Source organism: Neovison vison, chromosome X, assembly GCF_020171115.1.
Source record: "Neovison vison isolate M4711 chromosome X, ASM_NN_V1, whole genome shotgun sequence".
Classification (NCBI taxonomy): Eukaryota; Metazoa; Chordata; class Mammalia; order Carnivora; family Mustelidae; genus Neogale; species Neogale vison.
In genome coordinates this window covers 597,565-619,210 of record NC_058105.1, presented here as the reverse complement: position 1 = coordinate 619,210, position 21,646 = coordinate 597,565, and the positions used below count along the sequence as shown (strand labels likewise).

Genomic DNA, 21,646 nt, shown 5'->3' with positions numbered 1-21,646 from the left:
ATAATTATAATAATAACGGCCACAAGTGCTGCCATTTATCAATCTGTTGTATGGTGTTTGACATAAGCATGCTCTAACCCTGACCATGGGTCTATGAGGATGAGGATTATTTATGTATTTATTTTAGAGAGAAAGAGAACATGCATGGGAGGGGCAGAGGGAGAGGGAGAGAGAATCTCAAGCAGACTCCGTGCTGAACAGAGAGCCTGTTGTGGGACTTAATCTTACCACCCCGCGATCGTGACCCGAGCTGAAATCAAGAGTTGGATGCTTAACTGACTGAGCCCCCCAGGCGCCCTGAGGATTATTATCATCTGCATTTGATGGATGAGAAGCTCAGAGAAGTTGAACAGCTCAGTCAATGGCTAGTCTTAGCAATTTTCTATGTAGAGTGTTTCTGTTTGAATTCTTTGTTTATGTCAAGAGGTTTCACTATGTGTCAGTTCAAACAAAAAGAAAATTACCATTTAACATTGTAGGAATGAATTTTGCCAAAACTATCTCAAGTATGCTCTGTCCTTTAGTATCTTAGTTATATGGTGAGCAGTTATATTAATAATGAATATTGTTCATAAAGCCACTTTTTTCCAGAAACAGTAATCTTGAAGTTTATACTTCATCTGAAGTGATTTTGGCTTCGTCATTATAAATTTATTTATTGTCATTATAAATATTTGGATAAGTTTGTCAGCTTCCAACAAAACTGTTCAAATGCTCTGGTTCTTGGTTTCTTGGTCCTCATGTTTATAAGAAATTCTCTGCTGTCACATGAACAGATGTTTCATTTAAGGCCATTTCATGTTGACTGAGCTGAGTACATGATCCTTATGGAAAGCGGAATCCCTTTTAACCTTCCACTTCTAGAAGGTCTTCAGATACCACCCATGTAAGGATATGAGTATAAGGTTTGAATCTACTAAAGTAATCCTTCTCTGTGTGATCTTTCTTTCTGTCTTTCTTTCTTTCTCTTTCTCTTTCTTTTTCCTTTTTTTTTTTTTCTTTTAGACTGGCCGAGTACTCTACACTTGCTTTCAATCTATACAGGCCCAGAAGAGCTCAGAGTAAGTATGACAGAGATGTATGCATGTACGTGTGTATTGGTGGGCTAATTTTCATCCCAGGGAATTGACTGTACAGACCCAATTAAATAAATTATACATCTAAATAATGGAATAATATGCAGCAATTAAAAATACAAGGACATTCAGTAGTAATGCAGAAATATCTGCAAGAAACATCATTAAATAAAAAAGGCAAGGTATGCGAATAGTATGTATAGTATGGATAGCATGCAACCATTTGGGTAAGGATATGGAAGAGAAATGTACACATCAACGTGCCAGCATACTTGCTAGTAAATACACAAAATATGTGGAAGGAAACACATCAGTCACCTCAGTAGAGACAGAGTGATGTTTGTGTTTATATCTCGAAATAATATACTTTTCATATTCTTTCTTGATTTACTAATTTTGGATGTTATCTATTCTTAATACTTTACTTCGCCCTCACAATGAGGATTTAGCTCACATGCCCTGCCCCATCTCCATGTCCCCCAAAAAAGTACTACTTTTGTTCTTCTGTTGATGACTTTTCTGTTCTTCAAGTTTGCCCCTTTATTCTGTCCACAACAGACAATAGACATTATCTTTTGGCTCCCTGCTGTTACTTGTATTTTTTACTATAAACCTTTATATTTTCACAGTTGCAAACAGCTGTGGTATGTGTTGCAACCATAATTGCATTTTCTGTGCCTTTTCTACTAGTTGACTCTAAGAGTAGAAAATACAGTGTTTATCATCATGATTATGTAAATATCATTATTCCATGTACAACCAAGCACTGTAAAGTAGTATATTATGATTCCATTTCCTTTCTTGAATAGCTTTTTGCTTTTCCATGGGGTGTTTCAATGGCTTTTCTCTCCTTATTTTTCTGCCTTTATCACCTCCCTGAGTTCCCGATTCTTAGGAGTAATATAGAAATCTGTGGAGTCCCTTCTTTTGCTAGGATTACTCCCTGAAGCCCTCCATCTTCCTACCTTAGTCAGGTCTTTACTGACATCCTGGAACTTTCCTTCATTATTCTCCTTGGTTAGATTCACTGATTTCAGTGGATTTCATTTCAGTCCACTGTCTGGATTTTGTGTCATCTTTCTTGGTTCACTCTTTCTAAGAAAGGTATGCATTTGAGTCTTTTACCTGTCTAACTCTTGTTCTTTTATAGGGCACTTTTTTTTTTCCTCTGACAGCTTTTGGGAACTTCTCTATTCTTGATGTTGTGAAATTTCATATGATACAACCAGAGTGTGGATATTTTATGATTCAAACTGCTGGATGCTGTCAGTGAGACAGCACTTGTCCTGCAACTCTGGGAAGTTCTGTGCTATCATTTTCTTTTGTATCCTCAGATAAAACAATCATATATTCCTGGGAAGAAAAGATTTTATTCATAATTCAATCAAGTCCCATCATTTAAAGCTTCTTCAAGTGTAACTCAGTCTTTGGGGAATAATTCCTCATTCTTTGAGTTATTTCCCTTTTTCTCCACTTTGACTCTAATAAGGTGGCATTTGGAGTGTTGGTATAGTGTTGGCAAATGAACTTGTGCTATAGGGAAGGGAGACTTCCTGGTCTCAAGCTGGTTTAGGGAATCAGGACTCTTTAACTCCTATTTTCTGTCTCTCTGTTTTTTGTTGTTCTGATTTCTCAAGAATATTTTAGATTTTATCTTCCAGCCCTTTCATTTAGCAATTTTTTATATTTTTAATTTGTAAGAGATTTTTCCTTGTTTAGTGGTTATTCCTATTTCACAGTATCCTATTCTTGATTTGTAGACATGATAGTTAAATAGGAAATGTTAAATTTTCTTCTGTTTTTTCGGTTACCTGTTTCCTCTGTGGTAATTTTTTTTTCTGTTTATTTTTATTATATTTATATTCATGTTATATTTATAATATATTATGACATTTAAAAACACTTCTTTTCCATCCTCTTTTAAGAACAAGCCAACAAAAACACGATAGTTCATTATTTGTAGCCTTAGCTCGTTAACAGAAGCCTTTATTTTAGGGTGAATGCATTGAGAGCCGGCCACTTTTCTCCTGGATCACCAAGTGCTAGATTTCAGGTATCCTGCTCTGGGACACCAGTCTTAACAATTGCTACAATTCCAGACACTTTATTCTCTTAGGAGAACTTTTACTCTGCTGCTGTTGTTGTTAATGATGATGATGGTGATTTTGGCTTAAGGATGGAAGGCTGGTTACTAGTTCTGTGTATCCAAAGGCTCAGTTGTAGAAGAGCATAAAAGATTAACTAGAGTCCAAAATTTCTGGCAGGAAGACCAAAAAAGGGTAGCCTCCAGGAAATTACACGAAGGGAGGAGTGTGTTAATGCCAACTTCATAAAGTTGTTTGTAAATTTCTGGGCCCACTCGTGAGCCATTAATGTATGGACCTGATCTTAATTAGCATAAATGATAACTGAATTAACTAGTAGGCCACCAGTAGAAGTCCCATACTAACCACTGGGTGGCATGCAGGCAGGAAGGATCTGAAAGTTGAACTGACATTGGAGCATCAAACTTGATTATGAAAGGATTTCTGACTTACAGAAAAAATACAAAAACAGCATAAAGAACCGCATTCAATAATTGTTAACCTTTTGCCACATTTGCTTTATCATTTTCTCTATAGACACAATTTGAGAGTAAGTTGTAGACATGATGCTCCTGAACTTAACTAGGCAGATGGCCTGCTAAAACAAAAACAACATTCCTTGTAGAATATAAACAAGACCCAGGAGATTATAAAAAATATTCAAAATACACAGTATATAATTCAGAATTAGTATGGGAAAAACAACAAAAATCTCAACTTGCATGGAAAACAGTAACCAACAGATGCCAACACTGAGGGGACAATGATGTAGGAATGATCTGATAGACTTTAAAGTAACTATTATAAAAATGTTTTTGAAAATCACAAATACTTCTGTAACAAATGTTTAAATAGAAAGTCTCAGCAAACAAATAATTTGGCAAAACCTGTGAGAATCAACTTTCTTAGAACTGTAGAAACTAATCAGAACTTTATAGCAACCAGGCAAATGCTTAGTCAAAAAAAAAAAAAACCACAGTCTCACATTTAAGGAAATCTTTGTTGAGTCATTACAGGGCCACTAAGCTAACAGGACCGAAATCTCAGTGGCCATATATAACAAAGAATATAGATTATGAAAAATTAGTTCAAGAAAGTCACAAACACAAAAAATCAGATAAAACAACAAACCCTAGGGTGGGGTAGAATCTGGTTTCCACCATTCCTGTGTTATAATATTTAAAACACCCAGTTTTAACAACAACAAAAAAGGCATTCAAAGAAACAAATTTGGGGCCATAAACAAGAAAAAGGAATTGATAAAAAATGCCTGGAGGAAGCACAGACATTGGACTTATAATCAGTATTCTCAAAAAGCTAAAAGGAAACCATGTACAAAGAACTAAAGGAAACTATGAAAAGGACAGAGGCTATCAAATTGAGAATATTTGTAAAGAGATAAATTATAAAAAAGGAACAAACTAGGAATTCTGGAATGAGAAGTGTAATAACTGAAGTGGGAAATTGACCAGAAAGGTTCAACAACAGATTTGAGAAGAAAAAAGAAAGACTCATACTATAATCATTGTTGGAAGCCAAAGGCAAAGAGAGAATCTTGAAAGTAGCAAGAGAGAAGTGACTCATTACACACGAGGGTTAGGGTTAGATTGAAAGGCAATTTATCATCAGAAACCAGGGTAGCCAAAAGGCAGTGGGATGAAATATTCTAAATGCTGAGAGAGAAAAAAAGAACAACAGAGCTACTAAGGAAGAATTCTGTATCTGGCAAAATCATCCTCTAAAATGAAGGAGAAATTGGCATTCCCAGGTAAACAAAAACTGAGAATATTGTTACTAGTAGATCCACCAAACAGTGGCTGAAAATACATTTTTCTCAAGTGCACATGGGATGTTCTCCAGGATAAATCACATGTTAGTCCACAAAGTAAGTCTCAATAGATTTTAAAAGTTTGAAATCATACAAAGCATCTTCTAAAAATACAGAATGAGATCTGAAATCATTTACAGATGGAAATTTGGAAATTTCACAAATATGTGGAAATTAAATAATACAGTCTTAAGCAACCAATGGGACAAAGAAAAAATTACAAAAGAAATTAAAAAATATTTTGAGATTGAAAATAAAACCACAGTATAACAAAATTTATGAGTTACCAAAAAAATAGTACTTAGAGGGAAATTTATAGCTATACAGTAAAAAAGAAATTGGCCAGGAGTGCCTGGCTGTCTCAGTTGGTAGAGTGTGTGACTCTTGATCTTGGGGTTGTGAGTTCCCCCTCCAGGTTGGTTGTAGAGATTACTTACCCCGTGTGTGCTCTCTCACTCACTCTCTCGCAAATAAAATATTTTTTTAAAAGAAAATCAATAGAATTAAATACACAAAAAGTTAGTTCTTGAAAGAGGTCAACAAAATTGACATATCTTTAGTTAGAATGGCAAAAATGAGAGAAGACACAAATAACTAAAATTTGAAATAAAAGTGGGGACACTACCACTGGCCTTCCAGAAATAAAAGGATTATAAGGTAAAACTGAACAATTATATGCCAACATATAGATAACCTAAATGAAATGGAAAAATTCCTAGAAATACACAAACTGCCAAAACTGGTTCAAAAGGAAAGAAAACTAGAACAAACCTATAAAAATAGATTAAATCAGTAGTAAAAAACCTCCTGACAAAGAAAATTCTAAAACCAGATGACTCCACTCATTAATTCTGACACAGACTAAAAGAAGAATTAACACGAATCCTTCTCAAATTCTTCCAAAAAAATAGAAGAGGAGGGAATACTTATAATTCATTCTTTGAATCCATTACCCTGATACCAAAGCCAGACAATAATATCACAAAAAAAATAAAAGAAAAAAATTACAAGGTACTATTCCTTATGAATACAGATACAAAAATTTTCAGTAAAGCCCTAGCAAACTGAATGCAAGAGCATAGTAAAAGGATTATATGCCATGACCAAATGGTATTTATCCCAGACATACAAGCAAGTTTTAAGATAAAATCTTTAATATAATATGAAGGGAAATACCCATATGATTATCTTAATGTGCACAAAAAGCATTTGACAAATTCCAACACAGTTTCATGGTAAAATCACTCAAAAAACTAAGAATTTAGAGGACATTCCTCAAAATTTATGGACATTTAGGAGAACCCCCAACTAAGATTTTACTTAGTGGTGAAAGAGTGAAAATTTTCTAAGATCTGGAACAAGATAGGATGCCCACTTTCACCACTGCTATTCAACATTGTGCTAGTAATTCTAGCCAAGACAATTAGGCAAGAAAACTAATAAAAGGCATCCAAGTTGGAATGTAAGAAGTAAAACTATCTGTATTTGAAGATGACATGATCCTATTTATATAGAAAGTCCCAAAAAAGTCCCCCAAAGCTACTAGAGCTAATAAATTTAGCAAAGCTGTAGTGCTCAAAGTCAATATTCAAAAATCAGTATGTTTCTACATACTAGCAAGGAACAATCCAAAAAGGAAATTAAGAAAATAGTTTGTTTACAGTAGCATTCATAATAATGAAATAATGGAATACCCAGGAAAAAAATTTAATCAAGTGTGGGAAAGACTTTTAAAGTTAAAAATAGAGTATGCTGCTGAAAGAAATTAAAGAAAAACTAAATAAATCAGAAGACGTCCCATATTCATGGATCAGAAGACTCAGTATCATTAAGGTGAGAGTACATCCCAAAGAGATCTCCAGATTCAATACAATCCCTATTAAAATTCTAATGCCCCTTTCTGGGGTGCCTGGGTGGCTCAGTCAGTTGGACATCTGCCTTTGGCCCAGTTCATGATCCCTGGGTTCTGAGATCAAGCCATGCATCAGACTCTTTGCTCAGTGGGGAGCCTGCTTCTCCCTCTCCTGCTCCCCCTGCTTGTGTGCTCCCTCCCTCTGTCTTACAAATAAATAAATAATATCTTAAAAAGACAAAATTCTAAGACCCCTTTTATAGAAATGGAAAAGAGGATCCTAAAATTTATATAAAATTGCAAGGTGCCCTGGATAGCCAAAATAATAATGAAAAAGAACAAAGTTGGAGGAATTATACTTCCGGATTTCAAAACTTAGTACAAAGCTTCAGCAACCAAAACAGTGTGGATCTGGCATAAGTATAGATTATAAACCAGTAGAATAGAATCGAGAATCTGGATGTAAACCTGTATACTTATGGCCATTTGATTTTCAACAAGGGTACTAGTGTTATTCAATGAGGAGAGAATAGTCTGTTCAAGTGTTGCTGGGATAACTGGATATCCATATCATCTATTATAAACAAAAGTTAACTCAAAATAGGTCAATGACCTAAATAGAAGAGCTGAAGCCAGAAAACACTGAGAAGAAAACATGGGGATAATCATGACATTGGATTTTTTTTATTTTAATTAATTTATTTTTTAATAGGCTCCACGCTCGGTGTGGAGCCCAACACATGGTTTGAACTCACGACCCTGAGATTAAGACCTAAGCTGAGATCAAGAGTTGGATGCTTAACCAACCAAGTCACTCAGACACCCCCTGACATTGGATTTTAGATGGAATCTTAGATAGGACATGAAAAGCATGAATAACAAAAGAACATAAAGTGAACTTTAAAAAATTAAAAACTCTTGTGCCTCAAAAGACATTATCGAGAAAGTGAAAGGACAAGCTACAGAATAGGAGAAAATATTTGCCATTCAGATAGCTGCTATGGCTCTAGTATTCAGAATATATAAAGTAGTCTCAAAATTCACCAGCAAAATGACAAAAAAAACCCCTCTATTTAAAAATGGGCAAATATTTGAATAGATCTTTCTAAAGAAGATGCACAAATGGTCAATAAGTATGTGAAAAAATATTTATCAGTCATTTTGAAAATGCAGATCAAAGCTAAAATGAGATGCCCCCTCACATTTGATAAGTTGAACATAGTTTTCAAAATGGAAAATAGCAAGTTGGTAAAGATGTGGAGAAATTGGAAACTTTAGATGTTGCTGGTGGGATTATAAAATGTTGTCACTGTGGAAAACAGTTTGGTGGTTCTTCAAAAAGTTAGAATTATCTTATGTTCTAGTAATTGTATTCCTAGGTATATATCCAAAAGAATTAAAAACATGAACTCAAATACTTGTATGTGAATATTCATAGCAGCAGTATTCACAATAGTCAAAAAATGGAAACAACCCAAATGTTCACCAACTGATGAATAGATAAGCTAAATATAGTACAGTTGACCCTTGAACAACATGGGGGCTAGGGGTGCCAACCCTCAGTAAAAAATACACATATAACTTTTGACTTCCCCAAATATTAACTACTAATAGCTTACTGTTGACCAGAAACCTTACTAATAACATAAATAGTCAATTAACACATATTTTATATAAGTATTATATACTGTATTCTAATATGGAAAAGAAAATTTTAATAAAATAAAAAATACATTTATACTACTATTCTGTATTTATAAGAAAAAAATCTATGTAAGTGGACTCATACAGTTTAAACCCATGTTGTTTAAGGATCAGCTAATCCTTTGAATGGAATATTACTCATTTGGAATATTACTCATTCAGAGAAAAGGAATGAAATGTTGAAACCTGCTACAACATGGAGGAATTACGCTAAGTGAAGCCAAACACAAAAAGTCACATATTATATGATTTCATTATATAAAGTATTCAGAATAGCTAAATCCACAGAGACAGCAAATTGGTGGTTGGCAATGGGTTGAAGAGAGGGGAGAATGGGGGAGCAGCTGTTTAATTAATTAAATTTTAATTAATAAAATTAATTTTGGGGTGATAGAAATGTTTTAGAACTAGTTAGGTGTTGTGGTCCCCCAGCATCATGAATGTACTAAGTGCTACTGAACTGTTCACTTTAAAATGGTTAATTTTAGGGGCGCCTGGGTGGCTCAGTGGGTTAAAGCCTCTGCCTTCGGCTCAGGTCATGATCCCAGGGTCCTGGGATCAAGCCCTGCATCGGGCTGTCTGCTCAGCGGGGAGCCTGCTTCCCCCCTGCCCCCCGCCTGCCTCTCTGCCTACTTGTGATCTCCGCCTGTCAAATAAATTAACTCTTTAAACAATAAAATAAAATAAAATAAAATGGTTAATTTTATATGAATTGTAAAAATGGGCAAAGGACTTAAGTAGATATTTCTCCAAGGAGTGTATATACATGGCCAGTAAACACATAAAAAGCTGCCCTACATCATTAGTCTTTAGGGAAATGCAAATAAAAACAGTAATGATTGCATACTACTTCCCACCCAGTAGGATAGGTCTAAGTTTTTAAAGGAAAATAACATGTTTCTGAGGCTGTGGAGACAGTGGAACCCTGACTCATTGTCAGGATGAGGAATAGACATTGCTTCAGTTGCTGTGGAAAAGTTTGGTGATTCCTCAATAATTGTATATAGAATTAATGTATGACCTAGCAATGGTACCCTTAGGTAACACCAAAGACAATTGAAAACAAGTGTTCAAAGAAAAACTTGTACTTGAATGCTGATAACAGCATTTTTTTTTTATAATAGCCAAAACCCGACATATGGGCTGATAAATGCTATAACATGGTGGACCCTGAATACTTGCTAAGCCACATATGGTACAAAATATCCAGAAAAGGCAAATCTGGAGAGACGAAAAGTAGAGAAGAGAGGCAAATTGAGAGTACATTGTGTGCTGTTTCAATAATCAGCAGATCAGGCAAAACTGAAAAAACTGTACAGTGAAGGAAGGATGGCATTTTCAATAAATGGTGTTAGATAATTAGACCAGCATATACAGAATAATGTCAATCTAGTCTTATATCAAACTTTGTATATAGAAAAGATCATAGGTTCAAATAGAAAACAAAACTATGAAAGTTTTAGAGTTAAAGAGAGGAGAAAATCTGTATGTTGGGCCTGCCAACAGCTTACACATAGAACCAAAAGTATTTTCCATAAAAGAAAACTTGATAAATGAGACTTCATCAAAATTAAAAACTTTGCTGAGTGAAACTTGTTTTATTTTTAATTTTAAATTTTTTTTAAAGATTTTGTTTATTTGTCAGACAGAGGGAAAGAGAGAGCACAAGCAGGGGGAGCAGCAGGCAGAGAGAAAAGCAAGTTCCACAGTGATCAAGGAGCCCAATGACCATGAGACCATGACCTGAGCCGAAGGCAGACGCTTCACTGACTGAGCCACCCTGGCACCCCATGAAAGAAACTTTTAAGAGAATAAAAAGACTAGTTACAGAATGAGTGAAAATATTTGCAAGTCACATATCTGACTATAGACTTTGTATCAAGAATAGATAACGAACTATTAAAACCCAACAAAAAAAGCAAACAACCCGATTAAGAAACAGGCAAAAGACATGAACAGATACTTCAACTCTATAAGGATAGCAAATAAGCACATGAGAAGATGGTGAACATCACTAGCTACTAAGAAAACGAACATGGAACTGGAACTCCTAAAATGCTGGTGGAAATGCACCATGATGAAGTCACTTTAGAAAACTGGGACTTAGCAGTAACCTAACTAACCTAACTAACCCTGCCGTAGAGAAATGAACATAATTTCACGCAACCTTGTATGCATATGTTTATAACAGCTTTATCATAACTGCCATAATAAAATGGAGACAACCCAAATTCCTTCCATAGGTGTGTAGATTATCAAACTCTAAGACACCCATACGGTGGAGAAATGGTCAACAATAAAAAGGAATGAACTTTTAATATAGGCAACTTGTAAGAATTTTGGAGGCTAAGTGGAAGAAGGCCGTCTCAAAGGCTATCTGCTGTATGATTGCATTTATGTGATATTCTGAAAAATGAAATTATAGGGATAGAGAATAAGTCAGTGGTTGCTACGGCTTATGGGTTGGGGTGGGGTATGAGTATAAAGGCTTACCATGAGGGAACTTTTTTACAGTTGTTGATGGAAAATTCTGTACCCTTGTTAAAGTGGCTACTGGAGTCTATGTTAGACTTCTTTGAACTATACTTCCTGCACTTTGTACTGTATGACAAAAGTGGGAAAAAAAGCACATTATATGTCATCAGTACATGACTTTTGTGACAGACAAATGATTTTAAGATCTAAAGAAAGGGATGATTTCATAGGAAAATATACCAAAGCTGATTAAAAAATAGAAAATTATTTAGTGCAGTTATCAAAGCTGAGACTGAAAATAGTGATTAAGGATCTATAATTGTAAAAGCCGTCATGTTTACATGGCTTCACAGCTGAATTCTAAGTAACTTTTGAAGGATAGGTGGCTCTAAATCCATTTACATGTTTTTCCAGACCATACAGAAAGGTTAAAAGCTCCCCAATTTTTAAAAATAACTAGAATAATTTTGACACCAAAATCTGATTAGAGATATCACAGAAAAAAACTGTTGACCAGTATCACTTAAAGATGTAAGAATTCAGAATAAAATATCAGCAAATCAAATATAACAGTGTTATTAAGGAATAATACACAATGAGCAAGTTCAGTTTAATCCAGAAATACAGGTTCCTTCAGCTTCAGGAAATCTAAATGTATTATAATTCATTACATCCAGAGATCATGGAGAAAAACCATAGACACTGGAAAGACATTGACAGAAGTCATTTTTAATGGTAACTGTCAGGTACTTGATGTGCCTCCTCTCGTTTAATTTTGCCAAAAATCCTGTGCCCACCCCCCCCTTTATTGGTGAGGAAATGAACTCAGAAATTAAGAGACTTGATGCCACATCACTAGAGCTTTTCTGTGGCTCCCAATTTAATAGCCATCCCTGTTCATAGTCTGGATCCCAGCCAGGGACAGAGCCCAAGAACAAGAAGTATATGCAGTGGTGCCTAGGACGTGTTTATGTTCACTTGCAGCCTTTCTAACCCAGAGCATTTTATCAGAAGCCAGGCCCACTTGGTCACACAGCTGGTTTGTGGGAAGCTGACCCCAGGTCCTTTCCTCGCCTTGAAGGAGAAAGGATTTTGGAAGAGACAGTATATGGCAGCAAAACCAACAAATATACAATATAGTATTTCTCATTAAATTAATACTTTTTGTTGCTTTTCTAAATAGGATTTCCCCCCTTTTTCTATTATAAATTCTGGATGGTTATTCTTGCCATATAGGTGCTGTGTATTTTTCTAGGTAGATGATCATAATCAGCAGTCAGAAGTATTCTTACTGGTACAACCTACATACAAAAGTTGAATACCAAAGTTGAGTGGCAAACATCACTGTCTTTCTGACTCTCATGGGAGTACTTCTGATGTTCTATCAAATATGGGTGTCATGATTTTGTGGTAGACATCCTCCATTCCTTCATTAATTTAAGGAAGTTTCCTGAGAATTTTTAATTATGAATGTCTCTCATTTTATCATATGCCTGCCTGTCATTTCCTGAATTGATAATGTGGCTCTTTCCCCTTTTCATTAGTCTAGGTAATGATTTACATTGAAAACTCTTTAAACTGAACTGTTTTTGCATTCCTGAGGTAAACCCTACTTTCCCATGATGTATTGTTCTTTTAATACAAAGTCAATTCTATTTGCTAATATTTGGCTCAAGATATTACCTCTATGTCCATAAGTGAGATTAGCCTAAAGTATTCTTGACTTGGGTTTCTCTTGAGTGGTTTTGGTTTCAGGATTATTTTATTAAGTTATAAAACAAATTGGATTTTTTTCTCTTTTCTGGAAAGACAATATAGCATAATAAGTAAGAACATAGCTCTGTAGCCAGATGCTTTTGTTGGAATCCTGATTTTCCATGATCTTGACTTCTAACACCATAGGTCACTTTCTCTTGTTTTTCAACCATTTATAAATGGAATCATACAATATGTACTCTCCTGTGTGTAGTTTCTTTCAATCAGTTGGTAAGACTCATCCATGTTGTTGCATGAAACAATAGCTTAATAATTCTCGTTGCTGTATTCATTGTATAAGCATACCACAGTTTATTCATTCCACTGAGTGTTCCAGTTTTTAAGAGGCTCTTATTAATTGTGCTGCTATGAATATTCTTGTTGTGAACATATGTACATTTGTTGGGTATTTCTGTTGGGTACCTACCTAGGAGTGGAATATATAGGTATATGTGTATAGATATTGCCCTATATTCATTGCCCCAAAGTTAAAGTCAAATAATCAGAATGTTTTTATTTAGGTTCATAATATGTGTGTAACAATTTACTAGGTTGTATTAGTTAAAATTACCTTTGGTTGAGAACTAAACAAAAACTCCAAAAATAGTACCTTAAGCAAAGTTAAATTCTCCATCACAGAAAAGAAGTAAAAGTAAATGGCTGTTTCGAAAGGAAATAGGCATCTATACACACACACACACACACACACACACACACACACATACACACACATGCTTGTATACCTTGTGTTAGTAAACATCTTTTTGATATTTATACTCCTGTCTTTCTCAAATGGAATAACAATGGAATGTCCTCAGTTATCTTAGGGATGTTGTAAGCCATTAGTTAAAAAAAATGTCCTAATTGCACCAGATCCTCCTGTCCCTAAATGGAACATTCCTAAAGCTTCTAGGTATTACATATCTAGAGATAAAGCCAACCTCCCAGCATGCAAAAACATGAAAAACTAACTTGAAAAAGAATACTCATATCCACGAGGGAAATAACTACTGTCATAAACTGTAAATTACATGTAGAGTGACATCTGCAAGATGACAGACTAGGAGAAAAACCAGATGGCTTCGTAGGTAAATTCTACCAAATATTCAAAGAGGAATTAATACCCTTTTAAAACAGAAGAGGGAACACTCCCAAACTCATTTTATGAGACCAGCATTACCCTGATACCAAAGCCACGTAAAGCTAGAGTACTACAGGCAAATATCCCTAAATGAATAGGGATGCAAAAATCTTTAATAAAATACCAGCAAACTGAATTCAATAGCACATTAAAGGGATTATACACCATTAACAAGTGCACAAATGTGATTATCCCTGGGATATAAAGATGTTTCAACACATGCAAATAAATCAAGTTGATACACTGTATTAACAGAATGAAAGATGATAAAAACCACATGATCACCTTAGTTAATGCAGAAAAGCATAAGAATTCAACAAAATAGGTATAGAAGGAACAGGGGGCAAACTGAAAGCTTTCAAGGATAGCTTTTTTTTTTTTTTGGCTTTTTTACAAGGCAGAGATACCCAGTCTTGCCACTTCTGTTCAACACAGTGCAGGAAGTCTTAGAGAAAAAGAAAAAGGAAGAAAAGTCTTCTATATCAGAAGTAAAACTTATCTCAGATCTCAGATGACATCATATATGTAGAAAGCCCTAAAGACTCAACAACAACAAAAAACTTAAAACTAAAAAAAAAAATTTAAAAAAACCTTAAAACTAATAAATTCTGTAAAGTTGCAGAATAAAAACCAAATATATAAAGATCAGTTAAGTTTCTATACACAAACAAACTACCCCGATAGGGAATAAAATCCCATTCACAATACTTAGGAATAAGTATAAAATACTTAGGGATAAGCTTAACCAAAGTCAAAGACTTGTACCCTGAAAATTATAAAATATTGATGAAGGAAATTAAGGAAGACAGAATGGAAGGACATGCCATGTTCATAGATTGGAAGAATTTAATGTCCGTACTACTGAAACTGATCTAAAGAGTCAATGCATTCTCTGTTAAAATCCTAATGGCATTTAAAAAACATATTTATTTATTTTAGAGGAGAGGGAGACAAGCAGATTCCTCAGTGAGCACGGAGTCCAGTGTGGGTCTTGATCCCAGGACCATGAGATCATAACCTGAGCCAAAATCAAGAGCTGGACGCTTAACTGACTGAACCATCCGTTGCCCCCCTCCATGGCATTTTTTACATAAATAGAAAAAATAATCCTAAAATTCATATGGATTCACAAAAGACCCCAAATAGCTAAAGCAGTCTTGAGCAAGAATGAAGACGGAAGCATCACACTGACTGGTTTCTAAATACTATTATAAAACGACTGTAATCAAGAAGTATGATACTGGCATAAAAAATTGACATCTAGACCAATGAAGCCCGGAAATCAATCCACATGTTCTTCAGCAAGATTCTCAGCTGAGAATCCACTATAACATGAATACATGATTTTGGAAAACCTGTATATCCACATGTACAAAAACGAATTTGGACCCTTTACTCACACCATATACAAAAATCAACTCAAAAGGGATTAAAGACTGAAATGTAAGACGTAAAAACATAAAACTACTAGAGTAAAATGTAGGAAAAAAGCTTTTTGAAGAACTTGGCAATGATTTTTTTGGATGTGGCAATAAAGGCAAAAATAGGCAAGTGGGATTTCATCGAACTGAAAGTTTCTGCAGAACAAAGGAGATATTCAACAGAGTGGAAAGGTAGAGCCTGTGAAATGGGAGAAAATATTGGCAAACCATATATCCGATAAGGGGTTAATATCTAAAACATATAAGGAACTCGATAACAAAACCCCAAATAACCCAATTTAAAGAAAAGTGAAAAAAATTAAAAAAAATTAAAACGCGAAGGACCTAACTAAACATTTCCAAAAAGAAGGCCTACAAAGGGCCAACAGATATTTGAAAGGTACACAGCATCACTAGTTATCAAGAATGATACGCATTCATGTATGTCATACATGCACAATGAGTATTATTGAGCCTTAATTTAGAAAGAAATCTTGCCATTTGTAACATCATGGATGAACCTAACCTTAACCTTGTGCTAAGTGAAATAAGCTTGACACACAAAGACAGATACTGCATTACTGCACTTGTATGTGCGACCTAAAACGAACTCACAGAAACAGAGCATAGAATGGGGGTTGTCAGGGAAATCGGTAGGTACTGGCCAAAGGATACAAAGTTTCAGTTATGCAAGATAGGAATAAATTCTGGAGAGCTAATATACAGCAATGTGACTGTAATTAATAATACTGTATTTTATACTTGAAATTTGGTAGAAGGGTGACTCCTAAGTGTTCTGAACCCACCAACAGCTATACTTCAATAAAGCTATTAATTGAAGTACAAAGCACTGATTTTCTCTGAACTTTGGAGTGATTTAATAGAAACCTTTTAAATACTAAGAACAAATTTATTTTTGTAGGATGGTGAAGATCGCGGTCTGAAAAATCTCTTTAGGAGTGCATTGTTGGAGGGGAAGCTTTTTAACTGGAAATGTTAGTGGTACCAGTGTTTCCGAATGTGTTTGTCATTACGTTCTCAATAAATGGTGCTAACCCTATAAAAGAATGCTACTGTAATGGAAGAAAACAGAAGAAGAATTGGATTCTGTCACTAGAGACAGTTACGAGGTCGAGGAGTGACTTTCAGAAATAAAGTGGCTTGTCCAAGACCATGCTCCTGGATAGATGCTTACTCTGTGTCTCCTTTTAAGAATGTCAGGGCCCAGGAATGGCTGGGTGGCTCAGTGGGTTAAGTGTTTGCCTTCAGCTCAGCTCCTGATCCCAGCGTCCCGGGATGGAGCCCTGCATCGGGCTTCTTGCTCACTGGGGAGTCCTGTTGCCCCTCCCCCTGCTTCTCTCTCTGACAAAAATAAGTAAATAAAATATTCTTTAAAAATAGAGAATGTCAGGGCCCAGAGGTGCCTGGGTGGCACAATCGGTTAACCATCTGACTCTTGGCTTTGGCTCAGGTTGTGATCTCATGGCTGTGGGATTGAGCCCTGAGTCGGGCTCCGCACTCAGCACAGAGTCTGCTGGACATTCTTGCTCCCTCTGCCTCTGCCCCTCCTCCCATTCATACTCACTTTCATTCTCTGTCTCTCTCTCTTTGAAATAAGTAAATAAATAAATTAATAAATCTTTTATACATCTTATAATTTTAATTATAAATTTTTTTATAATCTTATACATTTTATAAATCTTTTAAACAATGTCAGGTTCCAAATCTATTTAACTGAAGGCACTGACAAGATCATCAAAAGCATTACTAGAAGCAAATGATCTAGAACCTCCACATAAATCAGATATAGAGCTAGAATGTCATCACACATAAAATAGAGGGGAAACCCATGAACAATGAAAATTATGGCACCCACTGAGTGTTCTGGGTTTTTTTTTTTAACCTTCTTAATCTTCAAGACCTTAGTTTAGCTGTACAGTGCTGTTTTCTTCTTGCTTGCTCATTTTTTAAACAGCTTCATTAAGGCATAATTGATATACAAAGAACTACACATATTTAATGTATACAATTTGATGAGTTTGGACGTATGTAAATAGATGTGATACCATCCCCACCATCAAGGTAATAGACATTGCCAGTACCTCCAAAGTTTCCTTGTTTCCTTTGTGGGTTTTTTCTTGTTTGGTTCATTTTATTTTGGGGAGGGGGATTAAGAAGAGAACATGAGATCTGCCCTCGTAACAAATTTTGAAATGCACTATACCTTACTGTTCATTCTAGGCGCCGTGTTGTACAACAGATCTTTAGAATTTATTCATGTAGCATAACTGAAGCTTTATGCCCATTGAATAGCAACCCCCATCCCCTGGCAATCACTACTGTATTCCCTGCTTCTATGAGTGGAATCATGCAGTATTTGTCAGCTATGGTAATTTATAGTTTCCTAGAAAATTATCCATTTCATCTGTTTTCCGTTCTTTGGACTTGATATATGTATTTAACATTTAAAATGTTTTTTTTTTCAAAAAATGTGTTTCATTTTCTTTGTAGCACTAATATAAGTTAGTTGTTCATTTCTTATTTATAGTCTCCTTCCCCCCATTGGATTTTTGTCTCCGTGACTGTAGGGACTTCTGTGTCTTGTTGATTAGCACCTAGAGCAGGGCCCGCCACATGGTAGCCATTCAGTAAATATTTCTTGAGTGGATGACTGTGTGATCTGTTTCTTTAAGTATGTCCCCTTTTCCATTGCTAATGCTGTTTACTTGTGTTTTCTCTTTTTTCTTGATTCTGTTGCCCGAAGCTTACCTATTTTGTTGGGTTTTTTTAAAGGACCAGCTTTAAGTTCTCTAGATCAATTCAGTTTCTTATCCTTCAAAAAATTCTGCTTTTTTCTTTATTAATTTCTTCCTTCTGTTTTCTATAAGTTTTATTTCTCACTGTTGTCTTCATTCTAGATTCTTGAGATGAGGGTCTCCTGGATGAGTCTCCGTTAAGCGTCTGCCTTCAGCTCAGGTCATGATCCTGGGGTCCTGGGATCGAGCTCCTGTGTCAGGCTCCCTGCTCGGCGCAGAGCCTGCTTCTCTTCCCTCTGCCTGCCATTCCCTCTGCTTGTGCGCACGCACTCTCTCTCTCTCTCTCTCCCTCTCTGGTAAATGAATAAAATCTTTAGAAAGATGAATTCTTGAGATGAAAATTAAGTTTACTTTCTGTCTCCCTTGTTCTCTAGTAAATACTTTGAATGCTGTAAATTTTCCTCCTCGCTTTTGCTTCATTCCATAGGTTCCAGTGACTTTTTTTTTTTTACTTCTGATTTATGTTTTCAGTTTTTATTTTCTCTTCAATAGAATGGTTATTTAGAAATGCTTTTAAAAAATTCCAGGTTGATAGATCTGGGAGGGGTGGATTAGATTTATTTATTTATTTTTGTTACATTAATTTTTAAAAATTCTTTAATTTTTTTAGAGAGCGTGAAAGTGTGGGGTGGGGAGGGGCAGAGGGAGTGGGAGAGGGAGAGAGAGAGTCTTAGGCAGGCCCTACACCCAGCACAGAGTGCATTGCAGGCCTCGAGCTCACGATCTGAGATCATGACCTGAGTGGAAATCAGACTGAGCCACCCATGTGCCCCATAATTTTTAATACATTATGGTAACCATGTGGCCTAGGTGATACCGGCTTTACAGAAATTTTTGGATATTTCCTTTGCTACCTAGAAAAGGGGTCCACAGACTACATCCTGTAGGCTACAAGGGCCTGGTGCCTGTTTTGGAGCATCTGACCTTTGTTTACCAGTTACAGCTGCTCAGCTGAGTGGTTCTGACAGAGACCCTGTGACCCACACAGCTGTTCTACACAATAATGTTTTACACAGTAAAACAAAATGCTGTTTTTAAAAAAACAAAGTAAAATAAAAATGTTTTACACAGTAAACGTTTATTGGCTGGACTTGTCTCAGAAAGTTCACTCACCTCTCTGACTTAAAACATGGTCAATTTTCGTGACTTTTTTATATGCATCAAAAAATATGTATATTGTCTCTTGGGTACAAGTCCCTTATCTCCTTATTAGCATAAGCTTGTTAAGTTGTGTTACAGTGGTCCTTATATCCTTCCTCACAGTGTGTGCTTTTGGTTATACATATCTGAGAGAGACGTATGGAAACCATCCGCTTCTGTGTTTTAGGCTATCTATTTTGAAGCTGCATTGGTGTTGCATAAAGAGTTGATAAAGGTTCCTAACTATTATATTATATTATCCTGTTGTGTTTTCCTTCATAAAATATGAAATAGCTTTCTTTGCCCATTTACACATTTATTTATGTATGCCTTAAAATATTTCTAGAGACTTCGATTGTTCCTGTCAGGTTTAGGTTGAACTACGTATATTAGGGAAAAAATTAAATAATAAATAACAGTTTAAACAAGAAAGCTTATTTCTTTCTTGGGTTGAAGTCTGGAGATAGGTATTCCAGGGCTCTGTGATGTCATCAGGGACCCAGGCTCCTATCTTCTGCTTCACCATCTTGGTATATGGTTTTCATCCTAAGGTCCCCTCATGGTCCACGAGACTTCTGGAGTTCCAGCCAGCACATCTCCATTGAGGGCCAGAAGGAAGAGGAAAGGTAGGAGGGCAAAAAGGGGCCTGTCCTAGCTCAGCCGCTCAGCCAATTTCTAATAAATGACGTGAGAAATCCCAGAAAATAGTTCCATTTCCATCTCACTGGCAGAACATAGTGAAGTGGCCACACCTAAGCAGGGAGGCCTGTTAGGTAGCTTTGGCTTGCCCAAAGATCGCCATTGTGTTCCAAGGAGGACAGTGGGACTGGACACGTGTGTCCGCCACTGCCTGTTGCATGTGCCTTTTCCTTCACTGTCAACCTTCCTCAGTTATTTTGTTTCAGGTATGTCTCTTTTAAATAGAATATAGCAAGATCTTGAGTTATTTGGTTTTAAACAATCAGAACATCTGTCTTAATAGGTGAGTGTGATACGTTCATTTTAGTATCATTGCTGCAATTGTGTGTTTGCCTCCTGTTTGCTTTCTATTTAATTCTTTTTACTTTTCCTGCCACTTGTTACATTGAATTTTCTGGGTTTTTTTTCTGTTTTAGAAGTTGTGTGTACTGTTTTGATTCTTTTAGTTATTGGTCTTGGTGTTTTTTAACATTGTTTTAAAATAATTTCAAATTTACAGAAAAGTTACAAGGGTAGTGCAAAGGATTCCTGTGTGCCCTTTACCCAGATTCCTCAGATGTCAACATTTTATCATATTTCCATTATCATTTTTTCCTTATACCTATAAATAGTGTTTCTTTTTAAAAAGATTTTATGTATTTATTTGACAGAAAGAGAGAGACACAGCGAGAGAGGGAACACAAGCAGGGGGAGTGAGAGAGGGTTAGGGAGCCCGATGTGGGGTTATATATTCTGGAGTTGAGAGGATCCCCAGAAAAACCACCCATCCAACTCGTCAGTGCTACAGATGAAAAGAAAAAGGACAAGAAGTTCCCTTCTGCGCTTGGGGAACTTGTCTGCGGTCCTGTTTGAGCTGACGTATGTTCATCAACAGCCCCTGCCCTGAGCCAGACTCTGCCGGGGGCTGGAACGACACGGCAGAATTACCATCATTCTCTGGTATTCAAGAGCCCCCAGTTTAGTCAGGGGGACAAAGAAGTAACAAAAGAATAGTGTGCCTCAAAATACCGCCTGATAATAATGGACTAGAACCCATTGAATAAAATAAGAATCCAGATATACACATATATGGTAATAAATAAATGAATAAATAGACAAATGGACAAGGAAAGCCCTTCCTGGGACAAATGTACTTTCTTTTCATCTATCATTAGGTATTTTGAGGCACACATTGTTTCAGAAGCAACCAGTGGAAGCCCCTCCCATGTTCTTTTGACACATTTTCCTTATTCTTTGAGTATTGCTTGATTTTGTGGCACAAGAAGATGTTCCACTTTCATCTTGTTCTTTCCTGGATTTCTCCAAGGAGCCCCAGTTCCATTTAGTTTTTAACAGCTTTATTGAGGTACAGTTGCATACAATAAACTACACACGTTTAAAGTACACAGTTTGGCAAGTTTTGACATGTACTTCCTAGATAATGAAAATATCCCTCACCCCCCAAATTTTCCTAGTGCCCCTCTGTAATTCTTCCCTTAGTACTCCCTATCCCTCCTGCAACTGAAAGCCCCGATCTACAGTCACTATAGAGTAGTCTGCATTTTTTTAGAGAAAAAATAGACACATATGTAGAGTCATAGACTGTAAGCTTTTTGTCTGTCTCATTTCATGCACCATAATTATTTTGAGATTCATGTATGTTATAACAGGTATCA

At 35.9% G+C, this 21,646-nt stretch overlaps 1 protein-coding gene across 3 annotated transcripts in view; it reads left to right on the top strand.

Moving 5' to 3' along the window:
- BRCC3 (BRCA1/BRCA2-containing complex subunit 3) overlaps positions 1 to 21,646 on the top strand; it is a 52,771-nt gene that overhangs the window by 18,183 nt on the left and 12,942 nt on the right. For 2 of the 3 annotated variants that reach the window (XM_044235954.1, XM_044235956.1), the window contains 2 exons: positions 1,006 to 1,061; positions 19,844 to 19,918. In XM_044235954.1, the coding sequence (XP_044091889.1) occupies positions 1,006 to 1,061; positions 19,844 to 19,918 (131 nt within the window). The remainder of the gene's footprint in view (positions 1 to 1,005; positions 1,062 to 19,843; positions 19,919 to 21,646) is intronic. The other variant, XM_044235955.1, reaches the window with a different exon arrangement.